Genomic DNA, 17,971 nt, shown 5'->3' with positions numbered 1-17,971 from the left:
TAGGAGGGATGAGAAATAGGAGATGGAAGAATAGATGTGGTCAGAAAGAGAAATTTGGCCTATAGATCATGGAGATGAAATGCTTGTGGATTTATGATTGAGATCATGAGACTATCATCTTTATGTATTTGAGGTGAACTGCAGGTGTAGGTCATGGCTGGTGGGGAGATCATGAGGAGGTTGATAAATGAAAAAAAAACATTTAATGTGATATGTGCTTGAGCTAGCTCAAGCAAAGTTTTTAAGCAAACAAGAGATTTTAAGATGGGAATACATTTCATGCATGAGTGATAGCCACTGAAAATATGTAAAGACAGAATGTGAAATATCATATAAGATACAGCAAGAGATGCAGTTTGACTGGATTATAGAATGTAGCAAAAGTAATAGTGAATAACGAGACTAAAAAGGTAGATTGGGTTCACTTTGTGAAGGACTTTAAAAGCCAGAGATATTCATAATTGATTTTATGGGAAATAGAAAGCTCTTGAAATTGACTGAATAGAGCAAGAGTCAACAAACCATGACTGAGGACCAAATCCTGCCTACCCTGTTTTTCTACATCCATGATCTAAGAAGTTTTACATTTTAAAAATATGACAAAACCACATCATAGACTGTCTTTGGCTCTAGGGCTGTAGTTTGCCAACCCCTTGGCAGAGAGGAATAACATGGTCAGACTTGCTATTTAAGAAAATTATTTTAGCAGCAGTGTTGGCTGCTAAATGGAGAAAGACTTCAGGCAGTGAGACCAATTAGGAGACTGTTGCAATAGTTCAAGTGAGTGATGATAAAGGCCTGAACTAGGATGTTGGGTAGAAAGAAGTAAATGGATATGGTGGATATTGAAGAGGTAGAAAGGATAAGATGTAGCAAATGATTGGAAACATGAAGTGAGGGACAGTAGAATTATATTAGAGAGAATTTAAAGTTTCCCAATAAAATAACAGGCATTAAGAAGAAGGTAGATATCATTATTGTAATATATCTGGACTAGCCACATTTCTAAGATATGGATATTGATTGGAATGATCTCGACCCTAGGAAAGGAATTAAGCATGATGCTGAACTTGCTAATGTGAGTGACAAGAAGGTTGTCATTGCCTTTGAAAGAAATAGGGAAGTTCAGAAAATGATTGGGTTTGGGGAATAATATGAATTTAGTTTTAGATAGGTTTAGATTTTCATTCCCTAAGGAATAGTCATTTAGAAATGTCTAATAGGAATTTGGAGATGAGTGATTGGAGTGAGACTAGGGTTTCCTTAATATGGAAGACTTCGCATAGAGATGATAATTAAATCAATGGGAGTTTATGAGCTCACCAACTTAAAAAAGTGTCAGAAGTGAAGAGGGCCCAAGAGAGAGTTTTGCAATATGTCTATAGCTTTTCTAAAGGAAAGGGTTATCAGAATGTTTAAATACTTAGTCCTAGCTCAAAGTCAACACCATTCTGGTAATATTTGGGAGAGTTTTGAGTTAGTCCCAATCAGTCTCAAATTCCTATGAATGGGTCTATAGAGATATTATCTTTATCTTCTTACTAACTCTTACAACTTCTCTGTGAAACTTCAAATGAAATGTAATATAACCCAAATATGAATGGTTTCCCTCACTCAATCCACAGAATCCCAACCCTTACAGAATGTTTTTTTTAAAAATAGCTTTTTATTTACAAAATATATGCATGGGTAATTTTTCATCATTGACAATTGCAAAATCTTTTCTTACAACTTTTCCCCTCTTTCCCCCCACCCCTTCCCCGAGATGGCAGGTTGACCAATACATGTTAAATATGTTAGAGTATAACTTAAATACAATAAATGTATACATGTTCATAGTTATTTTGCTGTACAAAAAGGATTGGACTTTGAAATAGTGTACAATTAGCCTCCTTAACAGAATATGTTTACATAATCTGGGATTACAAATATAGAAAGGGGGAACCAAAGACATGTGAACCTCACTTTCATCTGAACTGGTCAAAAGATTGTAGAATATATATGAAAAAAGAGTTTGATGCAGAAATACATTCAACTCATCAATGAAATATTAGGGAACAGGGAGAGGAGAAAATCTGGAAATAAAAGAGAAAGTAGATTCAGAGGATTTGGTCTTCAGATCCACAAAACTGTGAATATGAATGGGATAAACTCACCTATAAAATGGAACAGAGTAGTGGTTAGAAAGTGGAACCCAACAATACCCTATTTATAAGAAAATCATAAAGAATCACATAGAATCGAAATAAGGAGGCAGAGCAAAATATGTCTCAGCAAAATAGTAGAACAAAAATTATTAGAGTAACAATAATGATTTTAAACATTCCAACAGCAGAAGTAGACTTAATTTAAAGAGATAACCAGGAAAACTACATTTTGTTGATAGGTACCATAGACAATGAATTAATCTTAATGCTTAACATATATGCACCAAAATGGCACAACATATAATTAAAGGAAAAAGTAAATAAATTACCAGAAGAAATTGTTTAACTGTAATATCAGGAGATCTTTATTTGGAGATCCCTTTCAGAGCTAGAAAAGTTAGTAATTAAATTTTTTTTCATATTACTTGTCTCCCTCTCCCAAATTATAAAAATGAAATTAAGTACCTAGGGAGAATTTTAGGAAGTTAGATATGATTGATTTGGAGATTACTAAATGGGACTAGAAAAAATTAGGCATATTATCAGTGATATATGGAACCTTGGAATTAGAGATTTTTCAATTTTGGAGAATGAAAGTGAAAGGGAAAAAAAAACTTGATAATTTAAAAGATTGAATTAAAATGGAAAATGGAGGGAAAGTGTGGCAATGTTACAGGTTATGCTTTGAAAGGTCTGCCTATACTACTACAGGTCTATAGGATTTCTTTATTTATCATAGCAGTATGAGTTTTTTTCCCTTTTACAAATTTGAGTGTTAATTTATTCTTTTATTTATTTATTTAAAAGTTAAGTAGAAAACAGGAAAAGAAAAACATTTCCATGTATATAGCAGAACATGAGATGATTTGAAATATAAAGCAATACACTTCCATTTCAAGAAAACCTATATCATAAATACTATACATCATATTCAGAGCTATTCATCTTTTCTTTGCTTCCTTATAGGTTTTCTCTGGGATGTAATTTTTACTTTATTTTTCCCCCTTTCCTTCTCCCCCTCCCAGCAAAAGGATACAATTAAGCATTGATATATCTATATAGATATACAAACATGTATATATATACACACACATGCATACAAATACATTCACACAGATATATGAATATACAAACTTGTAGACATATAAACACATACATGTACATAGATATCTGTAAGCTAACATACATCCCTATACATTCATATGCATCTATGTAAGACTTGTATTATGCTTGTTTGTCCTTTGTTTCTTTGAAGGTTGATAACATCTTCTTTTATAAGTCCAAGTTTTCTATATTTTTCTGACTCCATCAACTCATCATTTCTTATAACACAGCAATACTCCAACTTTATACTCTCTAGTCATTGCTATTAATTAATAAACAGGCAATAAATTAATTAATGAATTAAATTACTAAATAATTACTATTAATATTTCATTGATTAACATGGCTGACAGTGTAGTTTTCTTATTTTTCTCTTTTTGATTAAATCTATTTTAGCTTTAACTTTGTCTAAGATCATAATTATCAAACCTGATTTTTTATATAATAAATTCTACTCCTGACCTTTATTATATCTTTGTGCATCTCATTTTTCTTGCATTTCCTGAGAGCAATAATTATTGAATTCAAAATTTTAATCTGCTGTCAGTTTTCATTTTATTGGTAAATTAATCCCATTTACATCCTAAACTATAATAACTTGTATATTTTCCTCCTGTTTTTTCTCACTGTCTTTTGCACCTTATTTCTTTTTTTTTTTTTTTTTATTTAATAGCCTTTTATTTACAGGATATATACATAGGTAACTTTACAGCATTAACAATTGCCAAACCTCTTGTTCCAATTTTTCACCTCTTACCCCCTACCCCCTCCCCTAGATGGCAGGATGACCAGTAGATGTTAAATATATTAAAATATAAATTAGATACACAATAAGTATACATGACCAAAACGTTATTTTTCTGTACAAAAAGAATCAGACTCTGAAATATTGTACAATTAGCTTGTGAAGGAAATCAAAAATGCAGGTGTGCATAAATATAGGGATTGGGAATTCAATGTAATGGTTTTTAGTCATCTCCCAGAGTTCTTTTTCTGGGCATAGCTAGTTCAGTTCATTACTGCTCCATTAGAAATGATTTGGTTGATCTCGTTGCTGAGGATGGCCTGGTCCATCAGAACTGGTCATCATATAGTATTGTTGTTGAAGTATATAATGATCTCCTGGTCCTGCTCATTTCACTCAGCATCAGTTTGTGTAAGTCTCTCCAGGCCTTTCTGAAATCATCCTGTTGGTCATTTCTTACAGAACAGTAATATTCCATAATTTTCATATACCACAATTTATTCAGCCATTCTCCAACTGATGGACATCCATTCAGTTTCCAGTTTTTAGCCATTACAAAAAGGGCTGCCACAAACATTCTGCACCTTATTTCTAACTCCCCTTACTGCTGTATTTCATTTCTATCCACTACCTTGCCCTATTATTTAACCTAGTCACCCTTCCAAAAATCCCTCCCTTATCATTTCCCCCCACCCTATTCCCTTGCCCTTTTATTTCTTCCTGAATTTAGAAGACATATATATATCCTTTTTAACCCATTTCTGAGGAGAAAAAGAGCACTAAATACCTTCCTCCCTATTAGCTTCCTCTGTATTAATGTTTCTTTTTATGCTTCATTTATATGAGGTGATTTTTAATTTTTTTTCTCTCCCTACACAATTTTGTTTTTTTAGAATCATCCCATCATACTCAGCTCAGCTCAAGGCTTTATTTCAAACTACCCAAATAATGATGACAGTCCTAAAAGTACTGATAATATTTTCATGTATAAGAAATAAAGAATTTGATCTTACTGAGGCCCTTGTAATTGGTCTTTAATGTTTACCTTATAGTTCTCTTGGATGTTATTTGTCATTTTTCTTTTAAGTTCTGCTGGTTTTGTTTCAAATACCTGAAAATCTTTCAGGTGTTCACTGTTTTTCATTCCAAATTATATTTAACTTTGCTCGGCCAGTTAACATTGGTTATAAACCCAATTTTTTGCTCTACAAAATATAGTATTCCAAGATTAACAGTCCTTCAGCTTAGTAGCTGCTAGGTCTTTTGTAATCTTTATTGTAGATCCATGACATCTAACTCGTTTTTTCTTGTTGCTGTTGGTATTTTCTCCTTAATCTGGGAGTTTTGATACTTGGCTGTGATATTCCAGTATGTTTTCTTCCTGTGATCTCTTTTCAATGATGATTGATGATTTTTCCTATTTCTGCCTTGTTTTCTTGTTCTAGAACTTCAGAACTATTTTCCTTGATGATTTCTTATAATATTGCATCAAGATTCTTTTTTTTAAATCATAATTTTCAGGTAATATGACTGTTATATTATCTCTCCTTAATCTGTTTTCCAAATCAGTTGTTTTTCTGATGAAATGTTTCACACTCTCTTTTATTTTTCATTCTTTTGATTTTGTCTTGTTATTTCTTATGTCCCAGAATGTCATTAGCATTCTTTTGCCCAATTCTAGTTTTCAAGGAATTATTTTCTTCCTTAAGCTTTTGACTTGAAGCAGAGCCTAGATGGCTAAGTAAAGGCAGAGACTCTCCTAAGCTCTTTCCCAAACCCTCCCAAATACCTTTAAATAATTGCTCTAAACAAATTTTAGAGCATCAGAATCCACAAAAGACAGAATGAAACATTTTTTTCAGCCCAGGACAACTTGTAAGGTTGTCAGGCAAAGTCTGTTGCCCAAGAATGAGAATGGAGCACAGTCTACTGCAGGCCATGCCAGCACAGCCCAGATCCTAGCAGAACAGAAACAGGTCTCAGGGTGACTGAACTACTGGCTGCAGTGAATGTTTCCACATTTCTCAGTCCATAGACAACAAAGACAATTTAAAAGGTAAGCAGGAAAGGTTTGTCTCACCTTGGTGAGAGTGGAACACAGTCCAGAGCAGAACCTCTTACCTCCCTGGCCTCCAGCCCTATCCCCAGAAAACAAGGAGTAGGCTTTGGAAACACTGAATTAACAGCAGCAGTGGCAACTTCCAGAGCTTCCAGAACAGCATTGTTGATGGTGAAGAGTTCAAACAACTGATCAGAATTACAGGGTAAAATAGAAATAGAAATAGAAATGGAAGAGAGATATCAAAATGAAAACTCCCAGGAATATTATAACCAATAATATTATAACCAAATTCCAGAATTCCAAGGTCAAACATCCAGAAACAATTCAAGATTAATGAACCACAGTCAGGATAACACAAGATTTAGCAGCTTTTATATTAAAGGATCAGAAGGCTTGAAATATAATATTTAATAGAGCAAAGAAACTAGAATTACAGCAAGAATCACCTACCCAGCAAAACTGAGTATAATCTTTCAGGAGAAAAATGGACATCCTATAAAATAAAGGATTTTCAAGCATTTTTGACGGAAAGATGCTGATTAGAAAATTTGACTTTCAAATACAAGATTTTATTTTATTTTATTTTTAAAAAGCTTTTTATTCTCAAAACATATGCATGAATAATTTTTCAACACTGACCCTTGTATAACCTTGTGTTTCAGATTTTCCCCTCCTTTCTCCCACCCCTTCTCCTAGATAGCAAGCCATACAATATATGTTATACATGTTAAAATATATGTTAAATCCAATATGTGTAAACATATTTATACAATTCTCTTGTTGCACAAAAAAAATCATATCAAAAAGGAAAGAAGATGATTAAGAAAACAAAATACAAGCGAACATCAAAAAGAGTGAGAATGTTATGTTGTGATCCCCATTCAGTTCCTATAGTCCTCTCTCTGGAGGTAGATGGTTCTCTTCTTCACAAGATCATTGTAACTGGCATCAGTCATCTCATTGTTAGAGTCACGTTCATCAGAATTGATCATTGTATAATACTGATGTTGCCATGTACAATGATCTCCTGATTATGCTCATTTCACTTTGCATCAGTTCATGTAAGTCTCTCCAGGCCTCTCTAAAATCACCCTCCTGATCGTTTCTTTTAGAACAATAATATTCCATAACCAAATATAAGATTTAAGAGAAGCATAAAAAGATAAATAGGGAAAGATAAAATTTTCCTAATTTCCTAATTAGAATTTAATAAGGACAAATTCTTTATATTCCTACATGGGAAGATGATATATATAACTCATAAGAACTTTCTCATTCTTAGGATAGTTAGAAGGAGTATATATAAACAGAGGGCACAGGTGTGATTTGAATGTGAAAGGACATTATATCTAAAAAAATAAAAGGGAGAGGTATAATGGGTAAACTATCACATAAAAGAAGCAAGAAAAAAGCTTTTACAATGGAGGGGAAGAAGGAGGAGATAACAGGGAGTGAGTGAACCTTATTCTTATTTGAATTGGCTCAAAGAGGGAATAACATACACAATTGGATATAGAAATCTACCTTAAGCAACAAAATAATTGGAAGGGAAGAGGGGATAAGGGAAATGAATAGAAGGGAGGACAGATTAGTGTAGGGGATATCAAAAGCAAAAAACACTTTTGCGAAGGAACAGGGTGGAAAGAAAGAATAACATAAATGGGGTGGGATACAGTTAGAAAGAGTAATTGAAAAAGAGAAAAGGACCCACACATGCAAAAATATTCATAACAGATCTTTTTGTGGAATTAGAAATTGAAGGGATGCTCATCAATTGAGGAATGACTGAACAAACTTCATTATATGACTATAATGAAATACTATTGTGCTATAAGAAATGATGAGCAAGCTGAGTTCAGAAAAACCTGTAAAGACTTACATGAACTGATACTAAGTATGGTGAATAGAACTAGGAGAATTTTGTACACAGTAACAGCGAAATGTATGATGATCAATTGTTAGACTTAGCTCTTCTCAGCAATATAGTGATCCAATTTTAATCAACTTTGTGATGAAAAATGCCATCCACATTCCAGAAAAAGAGCTATGAAGAGTGAATGTAGATCAAAGCATACCATTTTCATTTTTGTTTTAGTTTTTCCTTTCTTGTGGTTTTCCCTTTTGTTCTGATTTTCTTTCACAGCACGACTAATATGGAAATAGTTTTAAAATGATTATACATGTATAACCTATTTCAGATTGCTTGCAGTCTTGAGGATGGGAGAGAGGTGAAAAAAAAGGAAGGGAGAAAAAAATTGGAACTCAAAATCTTAGAAAAATGAATGTTGAAAACATTACATTTAATTGGAAAAAAATAAAATACTATTAAATAGGAAAATGCCTTTAGTGGAAGAAAACCAAATGAAACTCAGATAATGTTTTTAAAAAGTTTTTGATTTTTCAGTTTCAAGTTAATTGAATTTCTTTTCACAATTTTGCTGATTTTCTCGGATTGCTCTTATTTTTTCCCTAATTTTTCCTCAATCTCTTTTGTTTGATTTCTAAAGTTCTATTTAAGTTATTCTAACAAATCCTTTTGTGTTTGGGATTATTTGATATTTCTCATTTTAAAAAGATTGGCTTTTTATTATTATTATTATAACTTTTTATTGACAGAACCCATGCCAGGGTAATTTTTTACAACATTATCCCTTGCACTCACTTCTGTTCCGATTTTTCCCTTCTCTCCCTCCACCTCCTCCCCTAGATGGCAAGCAGTCCTATATATGTTAAATATGTCACAGTATATCCTAGATACAATATATGTGTGCAGGACCGAACAGTTCTCTTGTTGCACAGGAAGAATTGGATTCAGAAGGTAAAAATAACCCGGGAAGAAAAACAAAAATGCAAACAGTTTATACTCATTTCCCAGTGTTCTTTCTCTGGGTGTAGCTGATTCTGTCCATCATTGATCAATCAGTACTGAATTAGATCTTCTCACTTCCATCAGAATATATCCTCATACAATATCGTTGTTGAAGTTTATAATGATTTCCTGGCTCATTTCACTTAGCATCAGCCTCTCTGTATTCATTCTGCTGGTCATTTCTTACAGAATAATAATATTCCATAACATTCATATACCACAATTTACTCAACCATTCTCCAACTGATGGGCATCCATTCATTTTCCAGTTTCTAGACACTACAAACAGGGCTGCCACAAACATTTTGGCACATGTGGGTCCCTTTCCCTTCTTTAGTATCTCTTTGGGGTATAAGCCCGGTGGTAGCACTGCTGGGTCAAGGGTATGCACAGTTTGCTAACTTTTTGGGCGTAATTCCAGATTGCTCTCCAGAATGGTTGGATTCCTTCACAACTCCATCAACAATGCATCAGTGTCCCAGTTTTCCCGCATGTCCTCCAACATTCATCATTATTTTTTCCTGTCATCTTAGCCAAAAAGATTGGCTTTTAAGCTCTATTTTCTTCTGGAATATGAACCCAGATCTTTTCTATCCCTAAAGTAAATCTCTATGGATGTGTTCTTTCTCTTTTTTCCTTTTTTGCATTTTTATTATTTTTTTGTTTTATTTTGTTTTTAGTGTAATAACGTTCTAGTCCCAAGGTATGGGAAATAATGCACCAAGCCTCAGGCCTTTCTTACTGTTATTTTTTGAGGTTTATCCTGGGTTCAACTTTGGGTTTCCCTCTCTACTCCTAAGCTATAGCTAGGGCCTCAGTCATACTGTCCTACAAAAGATCTTGCTCCCTGTTGTCCCTCTGGTGTCTCTGTAAACTAAAGTTATCCTCTTTGCCCTGGAACTGAAACCAGGGACTCTGATCTTCTTCAAGTGCTCATAGCCAATAGGGTCCCTATCCCTCTGCTGCTACACTTGTCAGGTGTGTGCTAGCTCCTTTTCTCCAACATTCCTCCAACAGCTCCACCTGGAATGCATCTGATTAGTACATCTGTGCTTGGTGTCCCTCATTCCTTGATAGTGGAAGATCCTTCAGTCTTCTACTTAACTATCAGACCCTGATAATGTCCAGAAGATGAAAGTTTCTAAGACTGAGGCCTCAAGGTGTTGTTGTTTATTGATGCTATGGAGTTGACATGGAGGTATTTATACTTCACTTAGGCTGAATCTCTGCTCCTGGAGGTCGGGTTTTTCTTGGGGCCTGCTCAAGTTGTGGTAGAAAGACAACTGCTTTATCCCACTTTTTGTTTATTTATTTCTACTGCTCTATATTCTCTGTGAGGTAATGTTCTGTCTATTTTTGTGGAGGAAATTTGGAGAGAATTTATAATTTCTCATATTAACAACCAAATATTAATTGAGGTTAAGATTTCCACTTTCTATTTTCTCATTAAGATTACATAGTAGATTGTACAGTCAGTCTTTGAAGGACATTGCTAATAGATGAGATTGCTCAAATCCTGGGTACATAATTTATTAATACATTGAATGGGAGTAGATACCTTTGTATACATTGCTGAGGCTGGAGTTGGTCTGGGTAGAGAGTATGCAACATAATCAAAGTTATATCTTCCATCCCTCATTAGAATAGGTCTACCTCTCCTTAGAATATTTGTTCTCATTGTTGACTAATCACAATTTCTAGCTGTTCAGAGTATCCACTCTTCCAAATTGAGGAACACTTACTTTTCAATTCTTTTAAGACTTGATTTGTCTTTGATTTATTGGAGAAAGCTATCCATTCATTATTTGATAGATGTAATTAATGAAATGATTACTTACCCAGAAATTATGTCTCTCTGACTTTTCATGCACCACATTCTTTTCTTGTTTATTTTCTGGTTAGATTTATCTAGATCTGAAAGGAGTAAATTGATATCCTCCCCTCCCCACAGGAGAATTAGTTTTGCTGATTATTTTTCTCTATAATTCATTTGTTTTTTCTTTTAAGTATTGATATAATATGCCATTTGTTGTATATATGTTAACTATTGTAATCCATTCACTATCTATGAGGAGTTTCTTTATTTATCACTTTTGGTTAAGTCTATTTTTTACCATTATTTTTTATGAGATCACATTCACTACCGTTATATTTTATGTCAGCTGAAACACAATAGATTTTGCCTTAGCTCTTATTTTAACTCTATGTGAATCTTTCATTTAAGCCTGTCTTTTGTCACTAACAAATTATTGGATTCTACTTTCTAATACATTTTGTTATCTTCTTCTGTTTTATGGGTGGGGATTCATCCCATTGAAATTCACAATAATCATTGTCAATTGTGAGGTTTTTTCCATCCTGTTCTCTTCTATTTTTTTCCTTTCTTTTATAAAGAAGATGCTGGTAAGAGAAAAGTAGTGGACAGAGATCCAGGTTAAGTGTAATCTATTTCTGTTCCCTTTCCAATTTTGTTTCTCTGTTTTTGGTTCTAAGAGATCTGTGTGGTTTTCTTTTATTGTTTCTTAAAAATACTATGTCTAGGCTCTTTTTTGGGGGGAGGGTATGACTTTCAGGTATTTTAATTATTGAATTATTTCTTCTTGGTCTATTTTTAGGTCAGTTGTTTTTACTTAACATCAACTTTTCCCCCCTAGTTTTTGATAGTGTTTTAATGTTTCTTATTGTATCAGAGTTATTGGCTTCCATTTGATCCATTTTGGTTAGAAGAGTTTGTTTCTTGAGTAAGATTTTGTATCTCTTAGTCAAGATTAAATATTTTCCTGATTCTTTCTTCCATATTTCTGGATAGTAGTGAGAGAGGATGACATTTGAAACTCTGGATTTTCTTCTGTGTTTTTGTCTGTGTGAGTTTCCATTTTGCATGTTTACAGATTTGGAAAGCATGTTCAGTTATTAACCATCTTCAAATGGATATAAACATAGATTAATGTTCTTGGAATTCCTTTAAACAATGAGTACATCTTTAAGTAGTTTGCATATCTACATATGTTCTAATCTTAGATCAAATAACATTTAGGTAAAATCAGATTTCCCATAAAAGTGACACAAGACAGCTCCTAAGTTACTACTCTTCAGTAACATATAAGCTTCTAAGAGGACACATATTTCTTCTCTTATCAGAATGTAAACATTTCATTATTTTTTGCTCAAATGTATTTTTTTGTCTTTCTTTGTTTCTCTTGGCACCTGGGTTTGCATTTCAAAGTTTTTACTCGTTCTGATCTCTTGTTGGATCATGCTCATTGCCCACATCCTCTTTTTCTCAATAGTATTTTGTTTTTCCAAATATATGTAAAGATAGTTGTGAAATTTCATTTTTGTAAGACTTTGTGTTCCAAATTTTTCTCCTTTCCTCCCTTATCTCCCCCCTCCTTAAGGCAGCAAGCAATCTGATATAGGTTAAACATGTGCAATTCTTTTTAACATATTTTCATATTTCTTCCATACTTTAGTCCCAGTGTTTCATTCAACACTGAGAGAATACTGGGTAGAAGTTTCAAAGACATATTTAGGTTTGATATACGAGGAAAGACTTCCTAACAATTAACTAGAAAAATTAAAAAAAATGATTAGTCTGGTAGTGATGAGTTTCTTCTGACAGGAAGTCTTCAAGGACAGACTACATGACTTTTTTGGGTATATTGCAGATGAGAATTCAGTTCATTTATAGGATGTACTATATGGCCTTTGACTTTTCTTCTAACTCTAACACTCTGATTCAATTGAAGTTTCTAGTTTATGACTTTCTCAGTCCACTCCATCCTTATTATTTGTCATTCAGATAACCAATAAAAATTTATTAAGCATCTGTTATGTTCTAGGCACTCTGCTAAGCACCAAAGATACAAAAAAATAATTCCTGCTCTCTCAGAGATCCCTATCAAATGGAGGGGAAAAAGCAAACAAATATATACAAACATCTAAGATGCAGGATAAATGGGAAATAATCCTTAAGAGAGAGAAAGAACTAGGATTAAGAATTAGAGAAGATTTTCTGAAGAAGATGGGATTTTGATTGGAACTTCAAGGAAGACAGGGAAGACAGTAGGCAGAGATGAGGAAGGAGAACATTCCCAGACAAAGTGCCCAGAGCACAGAGATGGAGTGTTTTGTTCACAGAACAGCAAAGATGGCCATTATCACTAGGCTGAAGTATATTATAGGACATAAGATAAAAGAAGACTGGAAAGGTAGGGGGATAAATTATGAAGAGCTTTGATTATCAAACAGGATTTTGTCGTCAGTCCCGGAGATAATGGGAATTATTGAAGTTTATTGAGTAAGGATGATGACATGTTTAAACTGTTTAAAAAAAATCACTTTGATAATGGAAAGTGGATTGGAGTGGAAAGAGACTTAAGGCAGGCAGACCCACAAGCAGAATACTTTTTCTTTTTTGGCTTTGAAGACAGACTGAGTTGGTGTGGAATGGTGCTGAATAAGATATTATTAGATTTCTTAGATTTGAGATGGTTCATGGAGGTTAAGTTTCTGGTGAGCTAAGGAGGTAGTCATATCTGGGACACTGAAATTTTTTTCTTTAAAGACTATCAAGCTTTCCAATCAGGTCCTTTTAGAATCAAATAGAAGTAAGCAGTATTCAGAAAAGAACTGTGTGTAATAGATGAAATGATTGGTGGTATGGGAGGAATCTTTGCCAACTTTCACTATCCTCCAAATCAGACCTTGTGGGTACACTGCACCCTCAGATTGGCTAAGATGACAGGAAAAAATGATGATTGTTGGAGGGGATGCGGGAAAACTGGGACATTGATGCATTGTTGGTGGAGTTGTGAACCATTCTGGAGAGCAATTTGGAACTATGCTCAAAAAGTTATCAAACTGTGCATACCCTTTGATCTAGCAGTGTTACTACTGGGCTTATATCCCAAAGAGATCATAAAGAAGGGAAAGGGACCTGTATGTGCACGAATGTTTGTGGCAGCCCTCTTTGTAGTGGCTAGAAACTGGAAACTGAGTGGATGCCCATCAGTTGGAGAATGGCTGAATAAATTGTGGTATATGAATATTATGGAATATTATTGTTCTGTAAGAAATGACCAACAGGATGATTTCAGAAAGGCCTGGAGAGACTTACACGAACTGATGTTGAGTGAAATGAGCAGGACCAGGAGATCATTATATACTTCAACAACAATACTATATGATGACCAGTTCTGATGGACCTGGCCATCCTCAGCAATGAGAGCAACCAAATCATTTCCAATGGAGCAGTAATGAACTGAACCAGCTATGCCCAGAGAAAGAACTCTGGGTGATGACTAAAAACCATTACATTGAATTCCCAATCCCTATATTTATGCCCACCTGCATTTTTGATTTCCTTCACAAGCTAATTGTACAATATTTCAGAGTCTGATTCTTTTTGTACAGCAAAATAACTTATTGTGTATCTAATTTATATTTTTAATATATTTAACATCTACTGGTCATCCTGCCATCTGGGGGAGGGGGTGGGGGGTAAGAGGTGAAAAATTGGAACAAGAGGTTTGGCAATTGTTGATGCTGTAAAATTATTCATACATATAACCTGTAAATAAAAGACTATTAAATAAAAAAAAGAAAAGAAAAAGAAACCTGGTGTGACAATGGACACTATGGAGAAGGAAGAAGGTCATTAGTAGACAGTGGGTCTGGCTAAGGGGATAGGTGGAGGAGAAAAACTAATGAGATAGAGGGTTCTGGTAATTAAACCCATGTTAGATTGTGAAGTTGGGAAGTAGGAGGGATACTTTGGATCTGAGTTCTTCATCCAGGGCCTGGACTATAAAAGACTTCAATACTATTTATTTCATCCTATTTCATGGCCAGAATTCCTCCAAAAAGTAAGCAGTCCACAAGACAAAGAAGGTGAACATTTGCTTCAACAGTGGCCTCTTCAGGAAGACATTGGAAGTTTTCAATTTTCAAAGGAGTTTTTACATTTTATTTCCCCAAAACTGTAGGAAGAAAGTCTCCTGTGAAAAGGACAATCTTACCTCGAGTTAGGAAATATTGTGCTGACTTTATAATCTGAAGGAATGTAAATCTTGTTCATTTTTTCAGTTTTCATTTGCTTTTCATCAACTTTTCTTTTGTTAACTCAAGTCAGATTTTCTGATTCCCCTCTATCAGAACCATTTTCCCCTTAAGTAGATTCCCTTTATAGATATCAGATGCCTTTCACGTTACCTTTTTCCTCTTCAGTAGTATCACAGACACAGCCACAGAAACACAGACACACACACAGACACACACATGGCATGGATTACACAGAGGTAGGTTTGGATTCCATGAGGAAAATTTTCCTTATAATTGGAGCTGTATAAAAGTAGGATGGACTTGTTCATCATGGAATTAGCTCCCTTCACTGGAGGTATTTAAGAAAAGTTTAGATAACCACTTTAGATGTGTGGTAGAAAGAACTCTTGTTTGGATATAGCTTGTTTTAGATGACCTTTTACTTCCGTAACTCAGATTCTGTGATTTCTGTGATATCCTGCCCTAAGTAATATTTTATTTGTATTTAAACTTGGTTCCACTGCACCCTTTACAAGAGAATTTTGTTTCTATTCTCAGAAAATTTTGAGGTCAGCCTCCATGGATGATCAGTAAAGGGTGTCATATGTGCTACCTGGCAAAAAAAAAAAATCCCTAGAAGGGAATCATTGTTTAGGACAGGAATGTGTTTGTTAGAAACAAGGTTTTTAATGCTGTCAAACTATTTAGCTTCTGAATCGCCCGAGCAGAGACATCAATATTATTAGACCCCCATATCTGTTAAAAGCAGGATCCAATCAGGGAATTGCTGGCTTTAGAGGTTCAGAGAGCAGAATAAAAAGCTCTAGAAGAGGTCATTTCTAGGACTCAGCCTCTATCTTAGGAAGCAGGGATCTTGGACCCAAATGGCATATTGCAGTAATGTTGTTCACGGCAGCAGAGTATTTCTACCCTCTTTCTTTTGGAGGTCATGTCCTCATTCACACAGTTTGACTTACAGGTCAGTTTTGAGTAATGATACCGAGCCTCACCTGAAGAGTGAGAGAAAAAGATTCAGAGCTTCTGTCTCCTCCCAATATCTTCCTGATAACAGCATCCCACTCAGGCTCCCTGTCTTTATAAGTCCAAGGTGAACTCTGGTCACAATGGATGACACTGTGAATGCTTCCCCTTCAGGGAACCTAGGATACACAGAAACCCACATATATATTTTCCTCTATTACCCTACAGTACACCTGCCAATGTCTCTGGGGCAAAGAGAACGGGATCCACATTAAGGGAAGTGCATGATCATTTCTACTCCCCTCCTTTCCATATCCTACTTACCTGTATTTTGAATTACATAGATGTTCTTGGTGGCACAGTGATCACCAGCCGACGCTGCGCAGCTCTTCATTCCAGTATAACAAAACCCCATATGGAAAACAGTGCATAGATTGCAGTTCTTGTCTGCTTCTATTAGGAGCAGAGAGCAGGGCTCTAAGACTGCTCCCATGGAAGACTGGTTTTAATTCCTCTCCTTCAGAACATACCCTGTTTTGGAGGCCTTGTGCTCAGAAAGAGGTTGTGGGGTTTGGGGTAATAGTGAAGAGGGACAAAGGAGAAAACAGGACCCTTTTAGCTCCTGCCTGGGCTTCTGCTCAAGGGAAATCTTTTTCTCCAAAGAGGAGGGAAACTCCTATAAGAGACAAGACCTGAGAGAGAATACCCAGCAATTTGTAGGTTTGAGCACAAAGGCATAGTAACAAAGGAGTAATAATGGGCCATTTGTGAGCATAGCCTCACACCTTTCAGAAGGTAGGCACTTAAAATGTTCTTGAACATGAATTTAAGTTGTTTCAGTTGTGCCCGATTCTTTGTGACCACATTTGAGATTTTTTTTTTTTTTTTGGCAAAGATACTAGAGTTGTTTTCCATTTCCTTCTCCAGCTCATTTGGCAGATGAGGGAGTGAGGCAAACAACCTTAAGTGATCTTCCCAGGGTCACATAGCTAGTAAATGTCTGAGGCTGGATTTGAACTCAGGAAGGAGTCTTCCTGGCTTCAACCTGGTAGTCTATTCACTGCCCCACCCAGCTGCCCTTGTTGAATGTATGGATGGGTAAATGAAAGAATGGGCTTCCCTGGTACCTCTTAGCTGTCATTAAGTGACCTTTTTCCCACTAAGCCTTTGCAGATGAGGGTGCTGGCATTACCTTGTCTTGTTAAAAATCTTCCTGTTGAAAAAGAGAAAAGAATATCTGAAATATCCCACTCTTGAACCCTTCATTGCTGCCACAGGTACCAAGAGTGGAGCCCTTGAATCTTTCTTTTTCCAAACCCTGGGAACTTACCCTCAGCCAGGCAAAGAAAGGTAAATAGGTTGAGCAGGAACAACTTGTCCATCCTGAGTCTCAATGAACAAAGCACTAGTGGGTGGGAAGTTTTTGTTTTGTATACTTCCTGTTGTACACCAAGGATTGGGAGAAAACCAGCAGCAGTTCAAAGTAGAGGCAGGGCTAGGCCTTGGCAGAATTGTGAATCAGGTGAATCAACAGCCAATCATTTACCAATGCCTGTTATGTGTCATATCATCTGTCACTCAGTACAACAATTCCTATGAAGAAGGGGTCTGCAATCCTGCCACCACCAATATCAATTGCTCTGAATGGGCAGATAATCCCAAGAACCCGTGGAAGACCAATGTGCCTACTTCCCTTCCCTCATATCACAACTTGCAGCCTGCTCATCCAGCAGCCATTAAGCAGAAAAGCAGCCTTTTAGGAGATGTAACCTAGCAACTGATCCTGCAAGTGTTATAGCACCTACCTCCAGCAGACCTAGACCCCAAAGTGCTCAAAAAGAAATGTACTAGGGATACTATCCCTCTAGCAGTAGGAATGTCTGCTTTAGAGGCAGCAGGGAAATATTTGTCCTTTCAGAGATCTTGGAGGGTTCCAGGTGACTCAGATCTACTGCTTGTTGCCTATACACAGTCTCTCTATTTCTCTGCTTTTCTTATCTGAATGAAGTATTTACTAGGCC

The 17,971-nt window shown here is 35.4% G+C and overlaps 1 protein-coding gene across 3 annotated transcripts; it reads right to left on the bottom strand.

Annotated features, from left to right (window-relative positions):
• Window positions 1–15,647: 15,647 nt before the first annotated feature.
• LOC100923418 (prostate and testis expressed protein 2) lies at window positions 15,648–17,471 on the bottom strand. 3 transcript variants are annotated; one of them, XM_003764388.3, is made up of 4 exons: window positions 17,281–17,471; window positions 17,143–17,163; window positions 16,275–16,403; window positions 15,648–15,979 (listed from the first exon to the last, which is right to left on the bottom strand). In XM_003764388.3, the coding sequence occupies exons 1-4, from the start codon at window positions 17,330–17,332 to the stop codon at window positions 15,828–15,830; spliced, it is 354 nt and encodes a 117-aa protein (XP_003764436.2). In that variant the 5' UTR covers window positions 17,333–17,471; the 3' UTR covers window positions 15,648–15,827. The 3 variants fall into 3 exon arrangements, 2 of the variants coding, with proteins under 2 accessions (XP_003764436.2, XP_031813089.1); XR_004232685.1 differs by lacking the exon at window positions 15,648–15,979 and adding an exon at window positions 15,989–16,129 and having other exon boundaries at window positions 17,078–17,163; window positions 17,281–17,358; XM_031957229.1 differs by lacking the exon at window positions 15,648–15,979 and adding an exon at window positions 15,989–16,129.
• Between the last annotated feature and the right edge of the window lie 500 nt (window positions 17,472–17,971).

This window comes from Sarcophilus harrisii, chromosome 3, assembly GCF_902635505.1.
Source record: "Sarcophilus harrisii chromosome 3, mSarHar1.11, whole genome shotgun sequence".
In the NCBI taxonomy this organism is placed as follows: Eukaryota; Metazoa; Chordata; class Mammalia; order Dasyuromorphia; family Dasyuridae; genus Sarcophilus; species Sarcophilus harrisii.
Note: the sequence above shows the minus strand (reverse complement) of the source record. Positions and strands in the feature narration are given on the sequence as shown.

Bases quoted from the DNA above. Each gene is read 5' to 3' on its own strand.
- LOC100923418 (XM_003764388.3), bottom strand. From the start codon at position 17,332: ATGGACAAGTTGTTCCTGCTCAACCTATTTACCTTTCTTTGCCTGGCT. The intron at 17,164-17,280 runs GTAAGTTCCCAG...CTTTTTCAACAG, and splicing joins CTTTCTTTGCCTGGCTGAGG to GAAGATTTTTAACAAGACAA. The intron at 16,404-17,142 runs GTAATGCCAGCA...TGCTCCTAATAG, and splicing joins AAGATTTTTAACAAGACAAG to AAGCAGACAAGAACTGCAAT.